Genomic DNA, 21,964 nt, shown 5'->3' on the forward strand with positions numbered 1-21,964 from the left:
CAGGGAGATTTCCCTTCTTTTTGGCAGGAAAGGAGAGAAAACAAACTCCCCTGAAGACTCTGTGTGGGTTTATGGTCTGTCCTTTCATTGTCTAAGTAAAACTGTTCAAAGATGAAAAGAATTCAGTTTCCTATTGTAAAACCCAATGAACAGTGACTGACCTGTAATGAGCTGTTGCAGGCTATTTTTTTAAATATAAAGGTTTTTTTTTATAATTTGGTTTTGAGCTTACTTTGAACTCTCAGCTCTGCTCACTGACAGTGTGAGGATGGATTTGTGTTCCAGCAGCTGACTCACCCTTAGCTCCAGCTATTCCCTGCACAGTGCTGTGGATGAGACATCCAGCACTTCCAGGCCTTGTGTGTGTTTTCCAAAATTCCTTGGGTTTTTCATGCCACACATCAGATACCCACAAAGATTAAGCTTTATTTCAACATAAAAAGAGAAACGAAAAATTACTGGAAATACTTTGTGCCTGGAGGAAATGCACTGTATAAATCTGTGGGGATTTTAAATTATGTTCATTAGAAGCAAATACTCAGAGGGTTGGTTCAGAGAGACTGTTGGCTTGGAGGATGTTGCAGTTGTGGGGAAGGTCCTTGCCATGATGCTGCTGAGTGTGCACTCAGTGAAAACCATTATAGTAAGACCCAAACCCACAGCAGGGCTGTGTCTGCAGCTCCTCTGGTGGGAACAGGGCAGATTTAGCAGTGTGCTGGTTGGTTTTGCCCTGGCAGTGACTGTGTAACCAGTGCTGTCCTCACCCTCTGAAGGTTGTTTTCCTGACTGTCCTGAAACCCCAGGACAGTTCTGGCTGTTTTCTCACCACGGCAGACGAGATGCTGTTTGGTTTCCATCCGAGGCAGTGCTGAGTGTGCAGAGCCTTTCCCAGAACCTCCTTGCAGCCTTCTCTGTTCAGGGTGTCCCTGGCACGTTGCAGTAGGAATAAAACAGAGCATGAAAATGCCCCTGGCTGAAGCTTGTTTCCATTGCTCTAAATTTGGGTAGGAGTGGAGTCTGTTAGGCACTAATCAAGGCAGTGAGCTAAGCTTTACTTCTGTCTTTTCTTGATGTCCTGTTTATGTTCACTGTTAAGTTAAATGTCTTTAAACAGTCTTATTTCACTTGAGAGCTGAAAGCTTCTCACTTGCATGGTCACCTGAGGGCACCTTGCCTTGGCCTGTGTGCCTGCATGTCCCTCAGCAGGCTGCTGATGCTCCTCCTCTGACAGCAGAACGAGACTTTCAGTGCTGTTGCTCAATTAAGAGTGTAGAGAATTGGAAATGTCAAATTAATGGGTTTGGGTATTGGTCGAGATGTGAGAATTCCTAGCAATGCTTGTCCTGGCAACATCAGCGTGCCTGGATGGAAGTCCCAGAGGGGGAATGCCCTGTGGAGTGGGGCACTAAAGGGGAATATCACAGCCAGAGGGACACTGAGTCAGGTGCCTGGAGACAAGTGCAGCTAGTTTAAAATGCACACATTGAGGAATTTGGGCCTGCTGTGTTTTCTGTGACTCAAACCCAATGATGCTACTTGGGCTTGTAGTATCAGACCCCAGTGAAAAAGAGGGTGCTGTTGTGAGTGTGGGGGAAAATCTGGTATATCCCAGACTCTCCTTCCTTTCACCATGAGGAGATGCCTCCCTGTAGAAGCTGATGCCACTTTCTTAAGGCCTTGGTTCTTGTCACTGAGTTTCTCTGGTGTGCATTTCCCACCAAGGAAGGTAAGAATGTTTCTCCTCCTGTCTCTCCCTTTGCTGCCCTGCTCACCGTGTGCCCTCTCCCTTCTTCCTCTGCAGTTTGCCATGTGGGTGGACGCCGTTATCTTTGTGTTCAGCCTGGAGGACGAGGTCAGCTTCCAGACCGTGTACCACTACTACAGCCGCATGGCCGCCTTCCGCAGCGCTGGCGACATCCCCATGGTGCTGGTGGGCACGCAGGGTAAGGCACTGCAGGGACTGCCAGGCTGGCGTGGCCCCTGCTGGTGGGCACGCAGGGTAAGGCACTGCAGAGACTGTGCCAGGCTGGCATGGCCCCTGCTGGTGGGCACGCAGGGTAAGGCACTGCAGGGACTGCCAGGCTGGCGTGGCCCCTGCTGGTGGGCACGCAGGGTAAGGCACTGCAGAGACTGTGCCAGGCTGGCATGGCCCCTGCTGGTGGGCACGCAGGGTAAGGCACTGCAGGGACTGTGCCAGGCTGGCATGGCCCCTGCTGGTGGGCACGCAGGGTAAGGCACTGCAGGGACTGTGCCAGGCTGGCATGGCCACTGTGCTGGTGGGCACGCAGGGTAAGGCACTGCAGGGACTGCCAGGCTGGCATGGCCCCTGCAGGTGGGCACGCAGGGTAAGGCACTGCAGGGACTGCCAGGCTGGCATGGCCCCTGCAGGTGGGCACGCAGGGTAAGGCACTGCAGGGACTGCCAGGCTGGCATGGCCCCTGCAGGTGGGCACGCAGGGTAAGGCACTGCAGGGACTGCCAGGCTGGCATGGCCCCTGCAGGTGGGCACGCAGGGTAAGGCACTGCAGGGACTGCCAGGCTGGCATGGCCATGTCCTGGTGGGCACGCAGGGTAAGGCACTGCAGGGACTGCCAGGCTGGCGTGGCCCCTGCTGGTGGGCACGCAGGGTAAGGCACTGCAGAGACTGTGCCAGGCTGGCATGGCCCCTGTGCTGGTGGGCACGCAGGGTAAGGCACTGCAGGGATTGTGCCAGGCTGGCATGGCCATGTCCTGGTGGGCACGCAGGGTAAGGCACTGCAGAAGCTGTGCCAGGCTGTGTCAGGCTGGCAGAGCCACGTCCTGGCCCCTGTGCTAGGGGGCCCACAGGGTAAGGCACTGCAGGGATTGTGCCAGGCTGGCATGGGCATGTCCTGTCCCGGCCCCTGTGCTGGTGGGCACTGATGTGAGCTGGGACACGTCCTGGCTGCACTCTGGGGCTCCAGCAGGAATGGGAGAGGGGCTGTGGGTCGTCTGGTATGTGGCAGAAATTCCTCCCTCTGAGGGTTGTCAGGCCCTGGCACAGGGTGCCCAGAGAAACTCTGGCTGCATTCTGGGCATCTTCCTCTTGGGTTTGGTTGTGTAAAGGCTTTTTGCTGCCTTCTCAGCTGATTTTCTTGCCAGCCACGTGGTCAGGGGCAGTTTGCCTTGCCCTGCCTGCCCCTGAGCCCTGGCAGCTGGGAGGGAGGAAGCCCAGCTGGGGGGATGAGCAGAAGTGAAAGGAGAAGTGGGCACACAAAAGGCCTTTGGATGGCAGAACCCCCACCCAAAAGCAGAAAGGAATTGCTTTGAAGGCTGTCCTGTCGGCCTGAAACTGGAGTTGAGGGGAAACATCTCTGAGCTTTCTTCATGCCCTGCTGACACTCTAGGGAATGGTTTTCCATCTCCTTCCTGTTATTACCGGAAAGGAAATAGGTTTTTTTGCAAAGTTTTCTGTTGCAGCACTGATGCAATGGGGATTTTTCAAAATGTGGCTGAATATGGAAATACTGCTAATTCTGGGAGCAAACATCAGGGAAAAATGCAGGTTTTTGGCTGTATTTGACAGTCAGTGCAGTGAAATGAAATGTATGAAATACGTAGATATAACTGTTAAAAATATATTTGAGATATACCTGTTTGGTATCAGAGTTACAGAATGGTTTGGGTTGGAGGGGATCCTAAAAGTGCTCTAATTCTACCCCTGCCTCGTGCAGGGACATCTCCCACTAGAGCAGGTTGTTCCAAGCCCTGTCCAGCCTGGACTGTTTGGTTTTGACTGCTATTCTTGAAGTAAGACATGAAATGAAATCTCTCATAAAACGTTGGCACTTGGCTGATGCTTCCAGATGTTCTGTGTGTTTAAAGCCACTCAGTGCCACAGCCTGACCAGAACAAGGCAGAGCTTTCCAAGTTCTTATCGGTTCCTTTCTGGTTAAAGGTTGTCAGCGCCCTCTGCTGATGAAAAAAGAGGCTGCTGCTTTTCCAAATAACTAACATCAGCTGAGGTGCTGCCCTGTCGTGCCCGGGGCTGAGCCTCACACGCAGCGTCCAACAGGCACTGACTTCATGCTTGGGGGCAGAGTTTTAGCACAGCTGTAAATGCTGCAGTTGGTGCCTGTCATAGAATCCCTGAGTGGTTTGGCTGGTGATTTTAGTAAGGAGGTGTAAAATTAGTGATGTACACCCCTGTTGTTTCTAAAAATTCTGCAAGTCTCATGGTTTGTACTTAAATTCATTGCTTGGGTTGTGCACATTATGAGAAGAAACAGCCTCAAGTTGTGCCACAGAGGTTTAGGTGGGATGGGAAGGGCGGGTTTAGGGGGGACGGGAAGGGCAGGTTTCTTCATGGAAAGGGTTGTAAAGCATTGGAAGGGGCTGCCCAGTGGAGTCCCCAACCCTGAGAGTGTTCAAAGAACGTGGCTGTGGCACTTGGGGCCGTGGTTTGGTGGTGACCGTGGTGGTGCTGCTGGTTGGGCTGGATGAACTAGAAGGTCCTTTCCAACCTGAGCGGTTCTGTGAGTGTCAGTCACAAGGTGGTGCTTTGCAGTGACATTTGCTCTGTGTTTCCCCTGCTGCTGCAGATGCCATCAGCTCCACCAACCCCAGGGTGATCGACGATGCCAGGGCCAGGAAACTGTCCAACGACCTCAAGAGATGCACCTACTACGAGACCTGTGCCACGTACGGGCTGAACGTCGAGAGAGTCTTCCATGACGGTACTCGGGGCCTTTTGCATCCAGTGTGTCCCTCAGTGCTCAGCTGCTTTCAAACAGCCACCTGTGGCTCTGCTGCTCCCCTGCTTTCCAAGCAGTCCTTAATGTTGAGTTCAAGCAAGGGCTTGCTTTTAGGGACCTCTGTTAGATTAGCTGGAGTGGAAGGCTCCTTATGCTGAGCAGGCACATGTGTACACTGAGGTATTCCCTACCAGCACCTTTAATGTTAAGCATCTGTTCTTAGTTTTTAGTTAATTTTCAGTTTTGTTTTGTGCTTGCTTGATTTTAACAAAAGTTTGATTTGATTTAGTGCTCATGGAGAAGGTGTTAGTGCAGAGTAGTTGAAAGTTAAATTGTACGTTTGAGTAGCGTGGTATTCATGGAGTGTTGGAAGCTGAGAGGTGGATAATTGGCTTTGAAATAACAGAGGCTGGGTGGGATATTGGAAGGAATCCTTCCCTGGGAGGGTGGGCAGGCCCTGGCACAGGTTGGGCAGAGCAGCTATGGCTGCCCCATCCCTGGAGTGTCCCAAGCCAGGCTGGAGCACCCTGGGCTGGTGGGAGGTGTCCCTGCCCAAGGCAGAGGTGGCACTGGATGGGCTCTGAGGTCCCTTCCCACCCAGATTCCCTAAGAGCCTCGTGCAGGGGCTCTGGTGGTGCCTGGTCCCTCCCAGCCGGGGTTGTTCCCTGATTCCCTGCCCCTGGAGCCAGGGCTGGATGCGGTGGGCGCTGTGCCCCCTCTAGTGGCATCGCAGCCACTGCCAGAGGCTTTGCTGCCTTTCTGCTCCCCGTGCCTGGCAGTGCCTGGGGGGTCACCCCCTCATCACAGCAGTTTGTCTGCCTGAAAACCTTCCTGACTGAGTTCAGCCATTTCTTAGAGCTCCTCAGCCCCGTGGATTGGTTTGGTGTGGGTTTTTCATGGCCGAGTCCTGTGCTGTCTGTGGGTGTGTGAGGCACTGTCACCTCAGCATCTGTCACAGGGGTGGACAAAGGCATGGCAAGAAAAAAATAAAAGCCAAAGCTTTCCATGTTTACATGGAATAAAAAGGCAAAGTATTCAAATGTTTCCACGGGGAGGGGAAAAAAGTAACACATTCTGATTTTTCCATGGCAAATCCTGACCTGCACTGCAGTAATTTCCTTCCAAATAAGGGTGTGTTTACATGTGCTCTTGGTCAGATCTCACAGAGGAGCGTGTGAAGCTGCATCTTTGTGCTTTGCTCCCTGTTGTCTCTAGAACTAGTCGCAAAAATTACTGTTTTCACTGCCTAGATTTTCTGTATTGATTAGGAGTTTCCAAGAGCCATTAGGGGCTTTTGTCAGCACATTTATTTTTGAGTGCCAGCTATAGTTAGGTTTTTAATTACATATTTTGAGTTGTGGTGTTCGTGGCTCATTCTACAGTCTGCTCCTCTTTTTTCCCTTTCTCAGGGACCTTGTGAGGGAAGTCTCTTGGCACAAAGCTGGTGGGATGAACTTGTAAGCTTCCAGGAGGCTTATTTGTGTCTCTGCTAAATTTAGTAGGAAGTAGAAAGCATTGACAGAGCTCATGTGTCGAAGAAATCCAAGGTTTTGTTTTACCTACATGGCAGCCAACCAAGTCTGTGATATTTGCCAACTAATAGGATTAGAAATGCTTCTGTATGAATGGGTTACACTTGCCAGACACGTCTGGGCCCAAATCCAACTGCTGAGAATTTTTGCTGTTTATTTCAGCAGGAAACAAAGCAACTTCTTAACCCCATTAAATGAGGGGGTGTGAATGAGCAGTGCAAGCTGTTAATAGGGAGCACTTGATTAAATGACACTTGGTTTGTGGGGCTTGAGAGGGTTGAGCAGCCTGAGGCAGTGTGAGGTGTCCCTGCCCATGGCAGGGGGTGGAATTAAACCATCTGTAGGATCCCCTCCAACCCAAACCATTCTGTAACTCTGTGATACCAAACAGGTGTATTTGAAATGTATTTTTAACAGTTGTATCTGTGTGTTTCATACCTTTCATTTCACTGCACTGCCTGTCAAATACAGCCCAAAAGCTTTTTCAGCAAGCTTGGAAGGGGTACAGACAATTACTGCATTTAATTAATAGCTGAATGGGTAAGACAGGTGAGATTTCTCTTGTGTAACTCAGGGGAAAAAGAGATGTTGACAAGTTAGTAGCTTTATGCAGCTGTAGCTGCCACACCTACAAAGACATTTTCTCTGTATTTGTGTTTAGAGTTTGCTCCCAGCTGGATGGGATTTAGGCATAGGATTGAAGCAGAATTTATTTATATTCCAGGGTAGGGAAGGCCTGGTGGTTGTACCCCCAGCTGTTTGCCCTGGTAGGTCTGTGAGGGTATTTCAGTGCTGACCAAGGTCCCTCAGCTTTTGCTGGATTGTGTAGCTTTGAACACTTGAGTGCCTTCCATTGTTAGAATAAGGATGCAATTGGCAGGTTGGGTTTGGTTTAGTCACGTTCCCTTTAGTGCTTTTAGTTTGTACTCAGCATTTCCCATTTGATGCTGTTAAATCCAGCTGAACACTGTGCAGTGTTTTCCATCACCTGTGATTTACCATGGAATTTTTGTTCCCAGTGCACCTTGTCGTCCCTCCTGTTCTGTTCTCCCTGAGCCCTCCATGAGCTGCCAGGGAGTTGGTACATCTGAAATGGGCATGACCTGCCACTGCCCAACCCCTGTTTGCAGCCCAGGGGCTTTTCTTGGCACACAGTTGGGGGATTGTGACACCAGTTCAGGCTCTTTTACAAACATTTTTAAAATCTAGTTTCATTTCTTGTTTGTGCAGTCCTTGCTGTGATGGAGACCTTCCTTTCAGAGGAACAAATGGGAAATGGCATTGAAGGGCCTTTCACTCCTTCATTGCACACACCTTAGAAATTAAAATACTAATTTTTCCCTTCCAGGCAGCCCCTGAACTATTCGTGGTCATCTGTTACCATTTTTGTCTTTGGAACTCATTTCTCATTTTCCCCACAGCTGAGTGGTGAGATAATTTAACTCGAGTGATCATTGTTATTATGAAAATGCTACTTTATTCTTGAGTTAAATCCAAATAAATGGTTTCCAACGCTTCATTACAGCTGATAAGCTCAGTATTGATTGTAACAGAGACAGCACAGAGTCACTGGGGCTGGAAAGACCTCCAGGATCCCAGTCAGTAAATGCTGTTGCAGTGAAACAGGACTCTGACCTTTCCTGAGGGCACTTCTTCCCCTTCAGCCTCGTCCCACTTGGCTCTGACCTCAGACACTGTTTGGAAGTGGAGCTGCATGAGCAGGCCCTGAACTTCAGGCTGAAATGAGAAAGAAAAATCCCAGGTTCCATGGGATTAGCTCAGTAACATGCCCAGTGATGGAAGTGAATACATTCCTGTTTAGTTTTTGGTATTTGGAGTTGCTGAACAGGGAAAACGTGTTTTAAAAAGAAGAGAAATGCCAGTAAGATCCATTTTTGTTCAGATTTCCCAATTAAGAATTAGTGGATTTTTTTCCCCCCTGCTTATCAGAACAGATTTTATCAATGGCATTGGAAATTATTATTTTAATATTTCTTGTCAGCAGAGTATTGTAATGGCTGTGTACTGCCCCAGGATACCTTTGTAATGATTTTAGCCTTCTGGAATTAGCTTGATGTACCATTAATGCATGAGAATTGCTTTTATTTCTGCTCATTGCATATCCATAATTACACCTCTTTCCCTGCTCTACCTTTGGTTTTCTCTGCCCCATTTCTGGGTGCTCTGCAGTTCTCTGCCATCCCAGAGAGCAAAGGTTTGGGTGTTCAGAGGAAGAAATGGGTATCATCAGTGAGTGGGGTGGAACAGAGGGGTTTGGGTCTGACTTGGATCAGGGCTGGGTCCAGCCAGGGTGGCTGTGACACAGAGTTCCAAATGGCAGTGACCCACTGAGTGTTGGGAAGTGGCTGTGGGGCCGTGGTGGCCCCCTCGAGGGCGCCGTGGTGGGGCCGTGGTGGCCCCCTCGAGGGCGCCGTGGTGGGGCCGTGGTGGCCCCCTCGAGGGCGCCGTGGTGGGGCCGTGGTGGCCCCCTCGAGGGCGCCGTGGTGGGGCCGTGGTGGCCCCCTCGAGGGCGCCGTGGTGGGGCCGTGGTGGCCCCCTCGAGGGCGCCGTGGTGGGGCCGTGGTGGCCCCCTCGAGGGCGCCGTGGTGGGGCCGTGGTGGCCCCCTCGAGGGCGCCGTGGTGGGGCCGTGGTGGCCCCCTCGAGGGCGCCGTGGTGGGGCCGTGGTGGCCCCCTCGAGGGCGCCGTGGTGGGGCCGTGGTGGCCCCCTCGAGGGCGCCGTGGTGGGGCCGTGGTGGCCCCCTCGAGGGCGCCGTGGTGGGGCCGTGGTGGCCCCCTCGAGGGCGCCGTGGTGGGGCCGTGGTGGCCCCCTCGAGGGCGCCGTGGTGGGGCCGTGGTGGCCCCCTCGAGGGCGCCGTGGTGGGGCCGTGGTGGCCCCCTCGAGGGCGCCGTGGTGGGGCCGTGGTGGCCCCCTCGAGGGCGCCGTGGTGGGGCCGTGGTGGCCCCCTCGAGGGCGCCGTGGTGGGGCCGTGGTGGCCCCCTCGAGGGCGCCGTGGTGGGGCCGTGGTGGCCCCCTCGAGGGCGCCGTGGTGGCCCTACCTCAGCCCAGGCTCAGAGCTCTGGGGCTGTGCCACTCCCGCCAGTTTTGAATGCTTTATCTGCAAATTGAGTGTTGCAAGGAATGTGTCTGCTCTATGTAAAAGACTTTCCCAGCAGTGTTTTATTCCCAAGTGCAAACAGTATTTGTCTCCCTCTGGGGAGGCTCCAGGTGCCCGTTCTGCATCAGGGGAGAGAGGTGACAAGTGGCTTCAGCCCCAGGGTGGGAAGGGCTGGCACTGCCCTCAGTGTTCATGGGTGGGTTTGCATTGGGGAATGTGCATCAGCCTCATGGGAAGTGGATCAGTCTGGGGCCTGTCCTGGCAGCTCTTTGGGGAGGAGGTGCCATTCTCTGGGGCACTGGATGTGGCCTGAGGGAGTCTGGGCAGGGCAGAGCTGGGGACAAGCCTCTTCTGTCCTGGGAATTCCTGGGGTTTGGGGTCGGTGCTGCTGGGACCTCACGGTGTTACAGGGAGGGTCCTGTCTTCGTTGGTAGGAGAAGTTACTCAATATCTGAAATTTCTGTAATACAGAAGGGCATGAAATGAGCTCCACAAACTGAGCACTGCCTGGAGGAAGAGGAGTGTGGAGAAGCCTTCATCCCTGGCCTGCAGAATGAACCCAAATCCTTGGATTTCTGACTGACTGAATTTCACTCTTCACACATCAGTGTTCAAGATGCTTTTCTGTTGTCCCTGAGGACTCAGGAGGTCTCTCTGTGTTCCCCCTGGTGCTTGGCAGCTGTTTGATGTTAAAGCTGTGCTGTTTGGTGGGACTCACACAAACTTCACCTTTTTGCTGATTTTGATGAAAACTGCAGCAGCTTTGGGGACTTTCAGACTTCTACTGCTCCATCGGGGTTCTTCAGCCCCACACCCAGAGTCAGAGGCATATGGAAGAAAGAAAAGATCTTCCAATGACACTTGTGCCTGTTTTTCTCATTGTTGGGATTAATGGTGGGATCAGGAGTCCAATGGATGGCATTTAAGAAGGGCTATAATTAGCACAGAGGAGTAATGCTAATAAAGGTTCCAGGGAGGTTTGGGTTTTAGCTGCTGTAATTGTGTCTGTCATTGGGTAGGTGACTTGTACAAAACAGTGATCTCTGCAGAACTTTTCATATGACTTTTAAATTTTATGGGGGCAGTTTTATGACACTTCCTTTAAGTCTTAATTTGAAGTGTATGCAGTGAGGCACAGCACTGAAACCTGGTAAGGTTTTTGAAGAGCACAATAAAGGCAAGACCTAATTCAACATTAAGGCTCCTTCACTGAAAGGAAAGAAGGTTGATACATCTCACCAAAATGTGGAAGAGGTAAAGTTTCCAGTGCTTATGATTCAGAATTGGTCCAGTTTGTATCCTTTAGTACAAACTCTAATTGGAAGTTCCATGACAGGAAACACTGTGGTGGTTTGGGGGTCAGTCGGGTTTTTTTGACAGACCTGAGAGGGAGAGGCAGAATCAGCCTCTCTGGTGGACTCATGTACGTTGTGTTTGAGAGAGGGAATGTTAAACAAGTAGGAATTGTTGTCCATTATCAACAAAAACAGAAGTGAAAAATTCTGAAAGAAAAAGAAACTTGAAAATTCTGTATTGTTTCAGACCTCTCCTTTTCTCCAGCTGGTGTTTTGTAAACTTGGAGGTTCTTTTTGGATGTGTTCTGCCTCACCTGCTTGTCCATCCAGTACCATGACTAGAATGTGGATCTGGTTTTTGTCCCACCATGCTCACCTGTCCTTCCTCATGCCCTGCCTGTGTGTCACTCTGCTCTGTGCTGCTGCTGCTGCTGAGGGTTTAGTTCTGTGTCTGGTGTGGGACCTGCCTTGCGTTGTCTTGTGTTTGCAGAGCCTTTTTCTCAGTGCAGAAAACAGGAGAAGCAGAACAGAACTGAGTCATAAATAACTGTTGTCAGGCTGCAGTTCTGGCAGAGCTGGGACAGAAGCAGAAAAGAGAAGTGACGATTTCTGCAGTTCTTTTTGAGCCAAGTGATCTGAACAGCAAACTGTTGGCAGGGGAGTAACAGGGACCAGCACAGGGAGCTGCCAGCAGGGCTCAGGCTGGGGTTGGGGCCAGGGATGGAAACATAAATACAATTAAATACCACCTGGGGGTAGCTCTTAGCCCCAGGATTCTTTAGCAACTGCAAAAGCAGGGCTGCTGTTGGTATCAGCTGCAAGAGAAGTGACCACGAGGTCAGGTAAGGGCCACAAAGGGCTTGGGCAGAGCATGAGCTGCTCAGAGTGCCAGTTCACATTTGCTTTATTGCAGCAACAACTTTCTCCTCCTTTGCATCTGTGTCATCTCCCACCTGGGGCTCGTGTGCTGTGTTTTGGGGGACGTTGGTCCTTGCCAGCAGGTCTTTGTCACTCTTCCTCCTCTGTGCTCTGTTATTATGCTTCTGTGATTATGGTTTGATTACTTAATCTAACATTTTTTCCCTCATTTTTAATTGCCAAATCTCAAAGCCTGTTCACAGCTCCTCTGCTGCCTCACACCACGTTTGTGCAGCTCCTCCAGCAAGGTCTCACATGCAGAGGGCACTGTGAGATGTCTAAAGCTCATTTCTTTAATTACCCTCAGTACATCTTCACCTTGGTCATGGGCTTTAACTGTTCTTTGTGGATCTCACTGTAGATTTGGTAGCAAAAAATGACTTTGCTGCTTGATATTGGTGAGTGAAAGATGAAGGGCTGACACTGAGGTGTGTTGTCTGAAGGCAGACACAGGAAAATGCCCTTTCTGTAACTTCAATCTGCTCTGGGTGTGTTTAGGAACATTGATTAAAGAGAAGATCCTGCTCTTCCCCCTTATAATGAAGAATTACTTTTGTCTGAGCTATCAAACATTTCAAAGTGGTGTAATAAACATAATCCTTTTGTAGCCTCCTCTGTTGTGTAACAAACACATTTTCAACATCAAAGTTATTATTAGCATAGCTGGTTCCTGAAAAGCCACTTTCCAAACGCCTTGCAAATGGTTCCCTTGCAGCTAATCCTGGTGCAAATGCAAATCCCATGGAGTTGTTGTGTTTGCTGCTCTGGGACTGGCATTGTGTGTTTGGCTTTGAAAGCCTCCTGGGCCGTGGGTGGTGTGTGCAGGAGGAAGTGTTGGCATTCCCCTCCGGAATTCCTGCACCAGAGAACTCCAGCACTGCTTGTCTTTTCTTCCTCCTTCCCCATAAAGTAGGGATTCTTTAATTATATATAATTTAAGTTTGAGGTTTGATCTCATGAGGTTATCCCTGTTGTAAGTTCCTGGTGTTGCAGAGGGCAACTTTTGCTCTTTAAAGCTGGAACTTTTGCCTTTTCCCTCTTAGAAGAAAGCATTTCATCAGTCCTGTCGTGTGATTTTCATCAAAAGTCAATGTTAAGTGAATTTTTTTTTCCTGTAAACTGCTCCTTTTATTCCAGTTTCTAGAGAGGGCGAGATCAGCCTGATTGTTGGCCAGTCACAGAATCCCAGACTATTCTGAGTTGGAAGGGACCCACAAGGATCATCGAGTCCAACTCTCAAGTCAGTGACCCACACAGGGGATTGAACCCCTGACCTTGGCATTGTTACAACCAAGTTTGAACCAACTGAGCCAATCTCAGGGTTTGCTGCCAGTCCTTAAGGCTGGGCAGCCCCACCATGGCAGGGTGGGTATTTGGGGTGCTGACTGAGGGGTACAAACCGTATGTGGGTGCAGTTTGGGGCTGGGACAGCTGAGGGCATTGGGCTTCCAAAATGTTTTTCTGGGGATAAAAGTGTCCCTTGAATATGTGGAAGCTTTTTGTCATGTTTTTGTGTGGTTGCTTTGCTGCTGCCCAGTGTTTGGGGCAGCACAGTCTCCAAGGTGCACTGTGTGCTGAGCTCTTTCCTCGTTTCTGGAGCTGTGTGTGCCCATGGCCAGGGCAGCAGGGCAGGCTCTGCTCTGTTGTGGGAAACAGAATCCAGGGTAACAGTGCCTTGGGCAGCTCAGGAGATGGGTCTGAGAGTGTTGAGCTACCTTAGAACAGCCTCTCCTTGTCCTGGTTATTCCATTAAAGCTGCTTTTCCAGGGTGCCAGGCCCCCTGTGGTCCACGTGGACTCATTTTAGAGTGCAAAGCTGCGTTGTGTGCAGGAACTAAGAGGGACATTTATTGGGAGATGGGTGAGACTGGGGAGGCTGCCCCAAGTGGGACAGTTATCCTGACTGTGAACTGTGAGACTGGGGCTGACCTGGATGTACTGAGGGATTAGGGAAAGTGGGGACTCCATCGTGCTTGGACTCAGTTTTAGGGAGCATTTCCAACCTTAAGGACTCTGTGGTACTTGATGAGTGCCCTGACAGGTCTGCACGTGTGACTTCACTTCGTTATCCACTGATAATTGGTCACTACTGTGATGTAGCCAAGTAGTTTGCTGTTGCTGGTTTTCTTTGATTTTTATCTTGATTTTTTTTTTTTGGCTGTTGATTTGTAGCCCTTGACTGACTTTTCCTTTAACTTCCAAAACTTGGAATTAGATTTTTTGGTGCAGTCTTAACACAGGTAGAAACAGAAGGCAGGTGTTTGGAGCATGTTTGTCATCTGTGTCAGGTGCATTTCCTCAGGGACCTCTGTGCAGTGCTGGTTTGTCACCTGTGGGAGCTTTAATTCAGGGTAAAGAATTATTATAAAGCTAAGACTAAAATGTGGATGATTTTGTTAATAAATCTGGGGGGGTTATTGCAGCATAAAGCACCCAGGATTGTGCTGGGTCAGGCACCTTTTGCAATCTCTCACCCTTGAAAAGGCTGACAGTGGCTTTCAGAGTCAGAAAAACCCAATTGTAAATGCAGGCCAAGGTTTGTTTTTCCTCAAGCTCTCTGTGCACTTAATGAAGGCACATTATTGACAGATGCTGAAGAAATATTTTTTTCCATAGAAAATTGGTTTTTGGGCATAAAACTTGTTAATAAAGACAGGTCATTACTGGTTTGGAGTCAGAAGTGCAGACTCCCTGAGATGGAGTGCAGGTGGTGCTGTGTGAGCAGAGCAAGCCCTGCTGGGCACGGGCACCACGTGCTGCCCCATCATTCATGCCCCCCGATGGCTGCTGAGCCTGCCTGTGCTTGGGGGGAGTAATTTACAGCCTCCAGCAAAGGTGTGTTTAGATTTAAGCTGTGCAATGGTGTAACTAATGAGAAATATAGGAAATTTATGGCACCAGCTGATTGATTGGCTATGGACCTAGACATTAATTGAAATCTGAGGACTCCCAGCTGTCTTTCAGTTAAAAAAATGGGGGGAAATAAAGAAGTCTGTTTGAAAAGCAAAACTATTGCTTTGTAGTGTTTTAGTTGGTTAAAACTTGGTTGTACTAATGCCAAGGTCAGGGGTTCAATCCCCTGTATGGGCCATTGACTTAAGAGTTGGACTCGATGATCCTTGTGGGTCCCTCCCAACTCAGAATAGTCTGGGATTCTGGGATTGTTTCACTAATTACCGTTTGTGTTCATGGAGAATGTGGTTGGAGGGAAGGTGGAAGGTGTCAGGAGTTGCACCTGTGGCAGTGTCACTGAGCTCCTTATTTTACAACCTCAGTGTGATATCCCCTTGCATTTTGGCCCCAGTTCCCGGGGAATCCGTGCTGGTCTCGCCCTTCCCTGTCTGTCAGAGGCCTCTGTTGGGTGCAGGTGATCTGGGTAAGCCCTTCCCACCTGTCTCTGCTGACACTGCTGGACTGGCCATCCCCACAGAGCACACACAGCTCCCTGTTCTTTGGAAAGGCACCATTCTTGCTGAAGCTCAGGCTTGTGAAAATGTCTAAATTTTCCCATTAAGTGCTTAAAAAGTAATAAAACTAAAGCCATTAGCCTTCACTCGTCAGGTCTGTATCAAGAGAAATATTCTCGGGCGCAATAAATCTGATCGAGTGTTCGACATTTATATCATTCGACTTCATTCTCTGGAAATGGACCTTTGAAGGTAAATTGCATTAAGCAGGGCAGTTTAAATTTTTAATACAATCTTATTGTAACTGTTAGCAAATGATTAAAGTGCAGAGAGGGGGGTCTGTGTTTTGGGAGATTTATGGGCAGTGCTGTGTGATGCTCCTGCTCTGGTGGGAGCTGTTTGTGGCAGGACCCTCAGCCCAAAGGGTGCAGCTCTGGGTGGGGCAGAAAAGGCTTCCTGTCACTGCTGCATTTGTGGAGGGCGGTTTTGGAGTGGCACTTATTGCTCCTGCAGGTGGAGCAGAGCTCTTTGCAACACAAACTTTAACTTTCTAGCAGGTATTTGTGTGTCTGAGAGGTGGGTGTGGATGGCTCAGTGCACACCGAGCTCAGGGGCTTGATTTATTCTCATTTGTTTTTCTTTAAATTACCAGAACATTCTACGTGTTGATTTTGGTGGTGAACAGCCTGTCTGAGTTGTACTTCAGGAGCTGTAATGTGTTTGTGCACCTTTTGAGTGTTGCTGTGGTAAAGCTCATTTAGAACTTGATCCATCCTAATGGAAAGAATTCCTGAGGCACTGGCGAGGTAAATCCACCTGCAGGATCTTTACCTGTGTTTGTCTCAGTGTTTGCCTGGTAAATCCTTGAGCTTGCAGCAAAGTCTAGGTAGGGAAGAAAACATGGGTTTGTTTTTTTAATTTCTTCAGGTGCTTTGCAGTAAATTTATTGGCATATTTGCTTCCCTGGTCTTGGGAGGCAGTGATTTGCATCATGTTGGGAATAAGTGATGTGCTGTGTTAATCACAGGTACCTGTGGAGGAAAAAATGTATGTTGGCGTTGATTAAAAGTATTTAATAGGGAGTCTTATTTATAGCTGTGTTTTCATGTCTTGTAGAACAAGAAAAGTTGTTATTTCAGAGCCAGAGCTGAAATGTGTATTTCCTGGAGGATCACAAAGATCCCAAAAGTACCAGTAAGGTGTGGTGTTGAAATTATTTTTAAGGAGAATTGTATTAAAGTCTTTTGGAAATGTGATCACTGAACTGGCCCATCGTGGCTGAACTTGATTATGAACTGTGGGGATCGTGGAGCAATATTTTTTGGTATAAAATTCCTGTGTTCCTACCCATTTCTTACTTACTTGTATTATGCAATGCTTTGATAGTTTGTGGAAATGATCTCTGGCTGGGGAGTTGGAGGTTGGTTTGAGGTGGATACTTGGGTGTCCTGGCGATGGTTTTCATTCCAAAATCACCGTGACTGTCCCATCCTGTCCCAGCTGGACTGTTTGTTCCAGTGGCCGTTCCGGTCCCTCCGGAGTGGGAGCGATCCCAGAGTCCCTTCAGTTCCAGCGAATTAACGGCCCTGCGGAGCCGTGGGGCAAAATGAGGAGAAATGTGCTCTGATATAGTGACATTGAGGGCACTCAGGTAAGAATTGGCTCCTGTCTTCTCATTTTGGGAGCAACTTTGAAGCTCACACTGGATTAATATCACATAAACTTCCTGTGCGTAGAGTTTGTGGGAGTTTGGGCTTCAGTTCCAGCCAGGCCTCAATTAATCCCCTCTTGTCTCGGTTTGAGGGGAAAAACCAAAATGTTTTACCCACAAGCAGGGGAGGGGCCTCCTCCACAATAATCACACCACTCTTTATCAAATTTAAGAAAAGGAATTTTAATACAAGAAGGATAACTGCTATATATATATATATATATGTAAACAGACTAGTGCAACCCACTTCCCCAACACCATAAGAGAAAAAAAAAAAAAACAAGAACAAAACCCAGCAGGTTTTCCTCTGGGAGAAAAGGTTATACTTAAGTGTCCTTGTCACAGCCCGGCTGGCTGCAGAGTGAGTTTCAGTCCCTCTCCAGCGGAACAGACGAGCAGTGAGCTTTCAGATGGACTCAGTCTCTTCCCCCTGTGTTCCCCGTCCAAGAAGCAGAAAGGTACGAGCAACCAGCAGCAAATCCAAGGCAGGCAGCAGCACGGCAGGAAAAAGTAATCCGAAGTAGGCAGCGGCAAGACAGCCAGGGAAAACCCCCGCAGTAACCAGCAGGGCAGCCTGCCTCCTTGGAGCCCCCACTCCCCCCTTCCGCCGAGCCAAGACTGAGGAGAATATCCAAAAAAAAAAAACCAAAAGAGACAAACCTGCCCCCACCCCAGCGATCACAGTTAACTGCTTCTTTTGTTAACCGCTGGCCTGGGCAGTTAAGTGGCAGGGGAGAGAATTTACATAATAATCCCAAACTACAACACCTCTGTGGGCCACTGACTTAAGAGTTGGACTCAATGATCCTTGTGGGTCCCTTCCAACTCGGAATGGTCTGTGAATTCAGCAGGCCCAGGGGATGGGACAGAGGTCAGAAGGGACAAGCATCACCTCACTTAGGCAACCAGAGAGGGATTTCTTATCATCTGATATCACCAAGAAGTATAAAAAGAGAGGGAGGTGGCGCTTCTGTCCCTTTTGCTCTTTGCCTCAGCCCCTGAGGCTGCCCTGCCCAGGCCAGAACGGGCCTTGCTGCCATCCCTGCTCTGTTATCCACGGAGGGAACATTTCCTGGTCATTTTTCTCCTCTCTTGCTGGGAGGTTTCTCTGGAAGAGTTTTTGAGAAGTTTTGTAGAGTTTGAGTAGTTGGGATCTGTATTATTTGGTTGGGTGGCTTGGTGGTTATTGTTGTTAGTTTGTTTGTTCTCACATTTCCATATATATGTATTATATCACATTCTGTTTTAATTGCCTTTCTTTTGTATAATATAAGAAGCTATATATGTATTATATAATATTCTCTTTTTAATTGCCTTTTATATAATATAAGAAACTTCAGGTTTTGGGTTTTTTCCTCCCTCCTTTTCCCTTGGTTGGGGACCACATGACCCTTTCTCTCTGTGCTGGGCAGTTGCATTTTGGCCCTCAGCCTCACCCACAGCTTTATATTACAGTGGATACCACAAGGAGGACAGTGGTTCAAACGGAGTCTCCTCCCTCAGTGCATAGCACAGCTATTTTTGATTTTTTTACCCCTGTCCTGTCAGATTTGCTGTGCCTTTGTTCCCCTGCCCTCCGGAGTTCTGTTCTTGCAGCCCGACCCATTGCTGTGCAGTCCCAGGAGGGACCTGCACCCTCCATTCCCCGCCGTGGTGGGTGTGCAGTGGAGCAGAGGGTTATCCCACCTCAGGCTGCTGCAGAGCCTGGAGTGTGTGTGTGTCAGTGGGAGCAGTGACTCACCTGCCCAGGTGTGGGTTTGCATCCCGCTCTTCCTGCAGGGAAAGCAGCTGGAGGGATCCCACTGAGTCAGCCCAACACCAGCTGGAATTGCTGTATCCAGACCCCAGCTCTGAAGTGTGCTCTGTTACATGTGGTGCCATACCAAGCTCTCCTTTCAAACACAGAAATATAAAAGTTATTTAGCCTGAAAAGCAAATGGAATTTAAAGTAAGAGGCAGAACAGGCTTTGTGGTGGCTACTGCCAGGGATGTTCCCCTTTTGGAAGTTTGTGGTTAGTGCTTGCTCTGGTGGTTATAAAACTGGGGCTTCACCTGTAATGTGGAATTGTGGAATAAATTTATTTTAATTGAATGCTTACCTGTGCTGCAAACATGGAATGTTCAGCTGGAACAGAGACTTTCCAGGTAATAAGGTGCTGTTTGTCAGGCAGAGTGATCTGTGAGCAGCAGGAGAGTTGGTTAAGGTGAAGGCTGATCTTTGTGTAACTTCCAGTTTTGGGTTGGGTTTTGTTTTTTGGGTTTTTTTTGTTTCCTCCAGTATTTAAAACAGGTATTTGTGAGTGTTTATCTGTCCTGCTGTTTTCCAGGCAGCCATGAGCATTCCAGCTTCAGCTGAAAGGTGTTCTCTGTCTGTCAGTAAGTGGAGGAGGATTCACCACATTCCCCTCTTTGGCAGCACTGGCAGGTTCTGGCTCACCCCAGTGTTTGCTCACACTTGGGGCCCCAGTGGAGACAAATGGTCCTACAGAGGTTTTTATGAGAAACCAGTTTTGATTTAAATTAGTGGTAGTTGGAGAAGGGTTTGCATCTCCTAAATATGTAACATCTGATAACTGAGAAGAGAAATATCACCAGATGTTACGGATCTTGTGTGCCTGGAGTCTTCCCTTTTAGTATTTCTTGCATTCCTTGGTCAGAAAAATAACGTGAGGAGCACAGGGCGAGTGGTTTGAGTGACAAAGAGAGATCCAAGTGGCAAGGGTGGGAAGGTCAGTGCTGTCTTGGTGTGCCAGGTCAGGCATGGCAGAAGAGCCATTCAAGCCAAGGGCTTTCTCTCCCAACTTGGACATTTTATTCCTCACACAGACCAGGAATTCCACATGCTTTGGATTATCAAGGCCTTAAAGCAAAATACACATCCTGGTCACTCTGGCTTGTGGAATTCAGTTTAAATGTACAAGAAATAGACATCAGTCTTCCCTAAAGACCAAATATTTACTAAATATCAGTTCTCCTTGTTTACAGCTCTAAGTGTCTGTGGCATTTCTCTGTTTATTTACAGAGGAGTTCTTGACTTTGCTTGTAAATCTTGTTTAGCTTTTCCTGTTAGAGAGAGATGCCTTACAGTGGAAACCTGCCTCAAATTGACAGCTTAATTGATACATAAAAAGCACAGAGAATGCAATTGATTTTTAAAAACAGTTGAAATTCATGTTGCTACCTTGATTATTTTTGCCATCTGCCAGAGAGTGTCACTGTTCTTTTGTCCTAGAAACATTTCTTAGCAAGTATTAAATGGAAACATTAAATTTAGAAGTGGATTTGGGATAAGAGAGAACCTGAAAGCTTTGGGGCAAAACTATTTCTGATTTCCTGCACTTTTTTATTCACTTTATAGAACAACATTTAATTTAGTTGTGTCACTGGTCTGCACTGACCCTTGTTACAGGACCATGAATTGTAGAATCACAGAACTGTTTTGGTTGGAAAAGCCCTCTGGGATCATCAGTCCCAACTCTGAGCCCAGCACAGCCGAGCCCAGCACACACCCCTGGCCCCATAGGCAACATCCCTGTGTTTTCCCAACACTTCCAGGGATGCTGGCAAACAATAAAGGGGGAGTGGGAGCTGGAGAGGGACTTGGGACAAGGGATGGAGGGACAGGACACAGGGAATGGCTTCTCACTGCCAGAGGGCAGGGTTAGGTGGGGTATGGGGAAGGAATTGCTGGCTGGGAGGGTGGGCAGGTCCTGGCACAGGTTGGGCAGAGAAGCTGTGGCTGCCCCATCCCTGGGAGTGTCCCAGGCCAGGCTGGACAGGGCTTGGAGCCACCTGGTACTTCAGTTGTGTTCAGGTTGTGTGTTCAGGTCAGTGAGTTCAAGTTGCCTTGGGCTGCCTTTCCCTGTGCCCTCCCAGAGGGATAACTGGGGCAGACTGTGCTCTGTGTGTTCATGTGATGCTGCAAATGCCCAGTGTGCTGATGGAGGGAAGAATTAAATGTTTCCCTTGACTAATTACCTCTCCCATGTGAGAGCAGGAGGTTCTGCAGACAAGGGGGTTTTCATTCATTTGTGGGTTTAATCCAGTTTTGGTCTTAATTTAGGGCTTTACCGCATATGATGAAGACAAACCCATGTGCATGTGTTCAAATCTGACCTTTGGTTTGCTCTCTGCATTTGCTAATGTGTTTTAAAATATTTTAATATATGGCTTCCCAGGCTCCAGATCAATAACCCAATGGGTCTGAAATGACAGAGTGCTACGATATTCCTCTGTAATTTAAATGTGATTAGCTGATGAAGGTTATGATCAATATGCCAGGGAAGATAAATTAATTGATATCATCCTTTCAGGATGATAAGAGGCCTATTGGAGGTGGGATGTAACTAATGAAGCTGCTTCTTCATATATATGAGCCATTTTTTATACAATGTATTCTCACTAAATCATGGTTATGCCATCATTCATTTACATGAAAAACATAAGCCACAAACCAGTTTGGTATTAAAATTGCATTTGTTTGAGAAGAAACTTTGCTTGCACATCCCTGTCTGTGTTATAATGTAGTGAGGAAAAATAACCTTGGAGTTTACATAATTGTCTTCATGAGCAAGACAGACTGACTGCTCTTGGCTCAGTTACACCAAGTTTCTGGGTGACTTTTTAAGGAGATGCCAAGAATTGTCACTGGGTTTGGTGGAGGCCAGTTCTTTTTTTCCCTTTTGTTGTGGGTGTGCTAAGCCATGTATAGAGAAGTTAATGACTAATCCCTGCATCTATTTGATAAATGTTGCTTTTCCTTACATGCTGAAGAAAAGTCCTTAATAAATTGCAAAACAAATTAGGCATTTTTCCTGCTCTGCTGCAGAACAAAAGCTCCAGCTAGAGATGATGATATTGCTCCTGTCCATGAGGTCTTTGGCTGGGCTGTGGTGGCACCACCAGCTGGGTTTGGTGTGCCAGGGACAGTGTGGAGCAGCTTTGGCAGTGGGAGCCCCGTGTGTTCACCCCCCGTGTGTGCCCTGCTCCCCACGTGTGCTGTGCCTCACCTGCCTGATGTTCTGTTTCCCTGCAGTTGCTCAGAAGATCGTTTCAACCAAGAAGAAGCAGCAGCTCTCGATCGGCCCCTGCAAGTCCCTGCCCAACTCCCCGAGCCACTCGTCGGTGTGTTCAGCGCCGGTGTCTGCCGTGCACATCAGCCAGGTACGCCCCGGGACAGGGGCCTGGGAGAGGAGCTGCTCACCTGCTTTTCAGCTCTTGTGTTTAATGCCATTTCAAGTGCTCTTTGTGCTGTCTGGGAGGTAGTTGCCTTTT

General features: G+C 48.7%; 1 protein-coding gene across 6 annotated transcripts in view; it reads left to right on the forward strand.

Moving 5' to 3' along the window:
• The window catches only part of AGAP1 (ArfGAP with GTPase domain, ankyrin repeat and PH domain 1), a 320,698-nt gene that overhangs the window by 118,987 nt on the left and 179,747 nt on the right, over positions 1-21,964 (forward strand). For all 6 annotated transcript variants that reach the window (XM_071562998.1, XM_071562999.1, XM_071563000.1 and 3 more), the window contains exons 5-7: positions 1,802-1,943; positions 4,559-4,693; positions 21,726-21,853. In XM_071562998.1, the coding sequence (XP_071419099.1) occupies positions 1,802-1,943; positions 4,559-4,693; positions 21,726-21,853 (405 nt within the window). The remainder of the gene's footprint in view (positions 1-1,801; positions 1,944-4,558; positions 4,694-21,725; positions 21,854-21,964) is intronic.

This window comes from Pithys albifrons, chromosome 8 (assembly GCF_047495875.1).
Source record: "Pithys albifrons albifrons isolate INPA30051 chromosome 8, PitAlb_v1, whole genome shotgun sequence".
NCBI classification, from domain to species: Eukaryota; Metazoa; Chordata; class Aves; order Passeriformes; family Thamnophilidae; genus Pithys; species Pithys albifrons.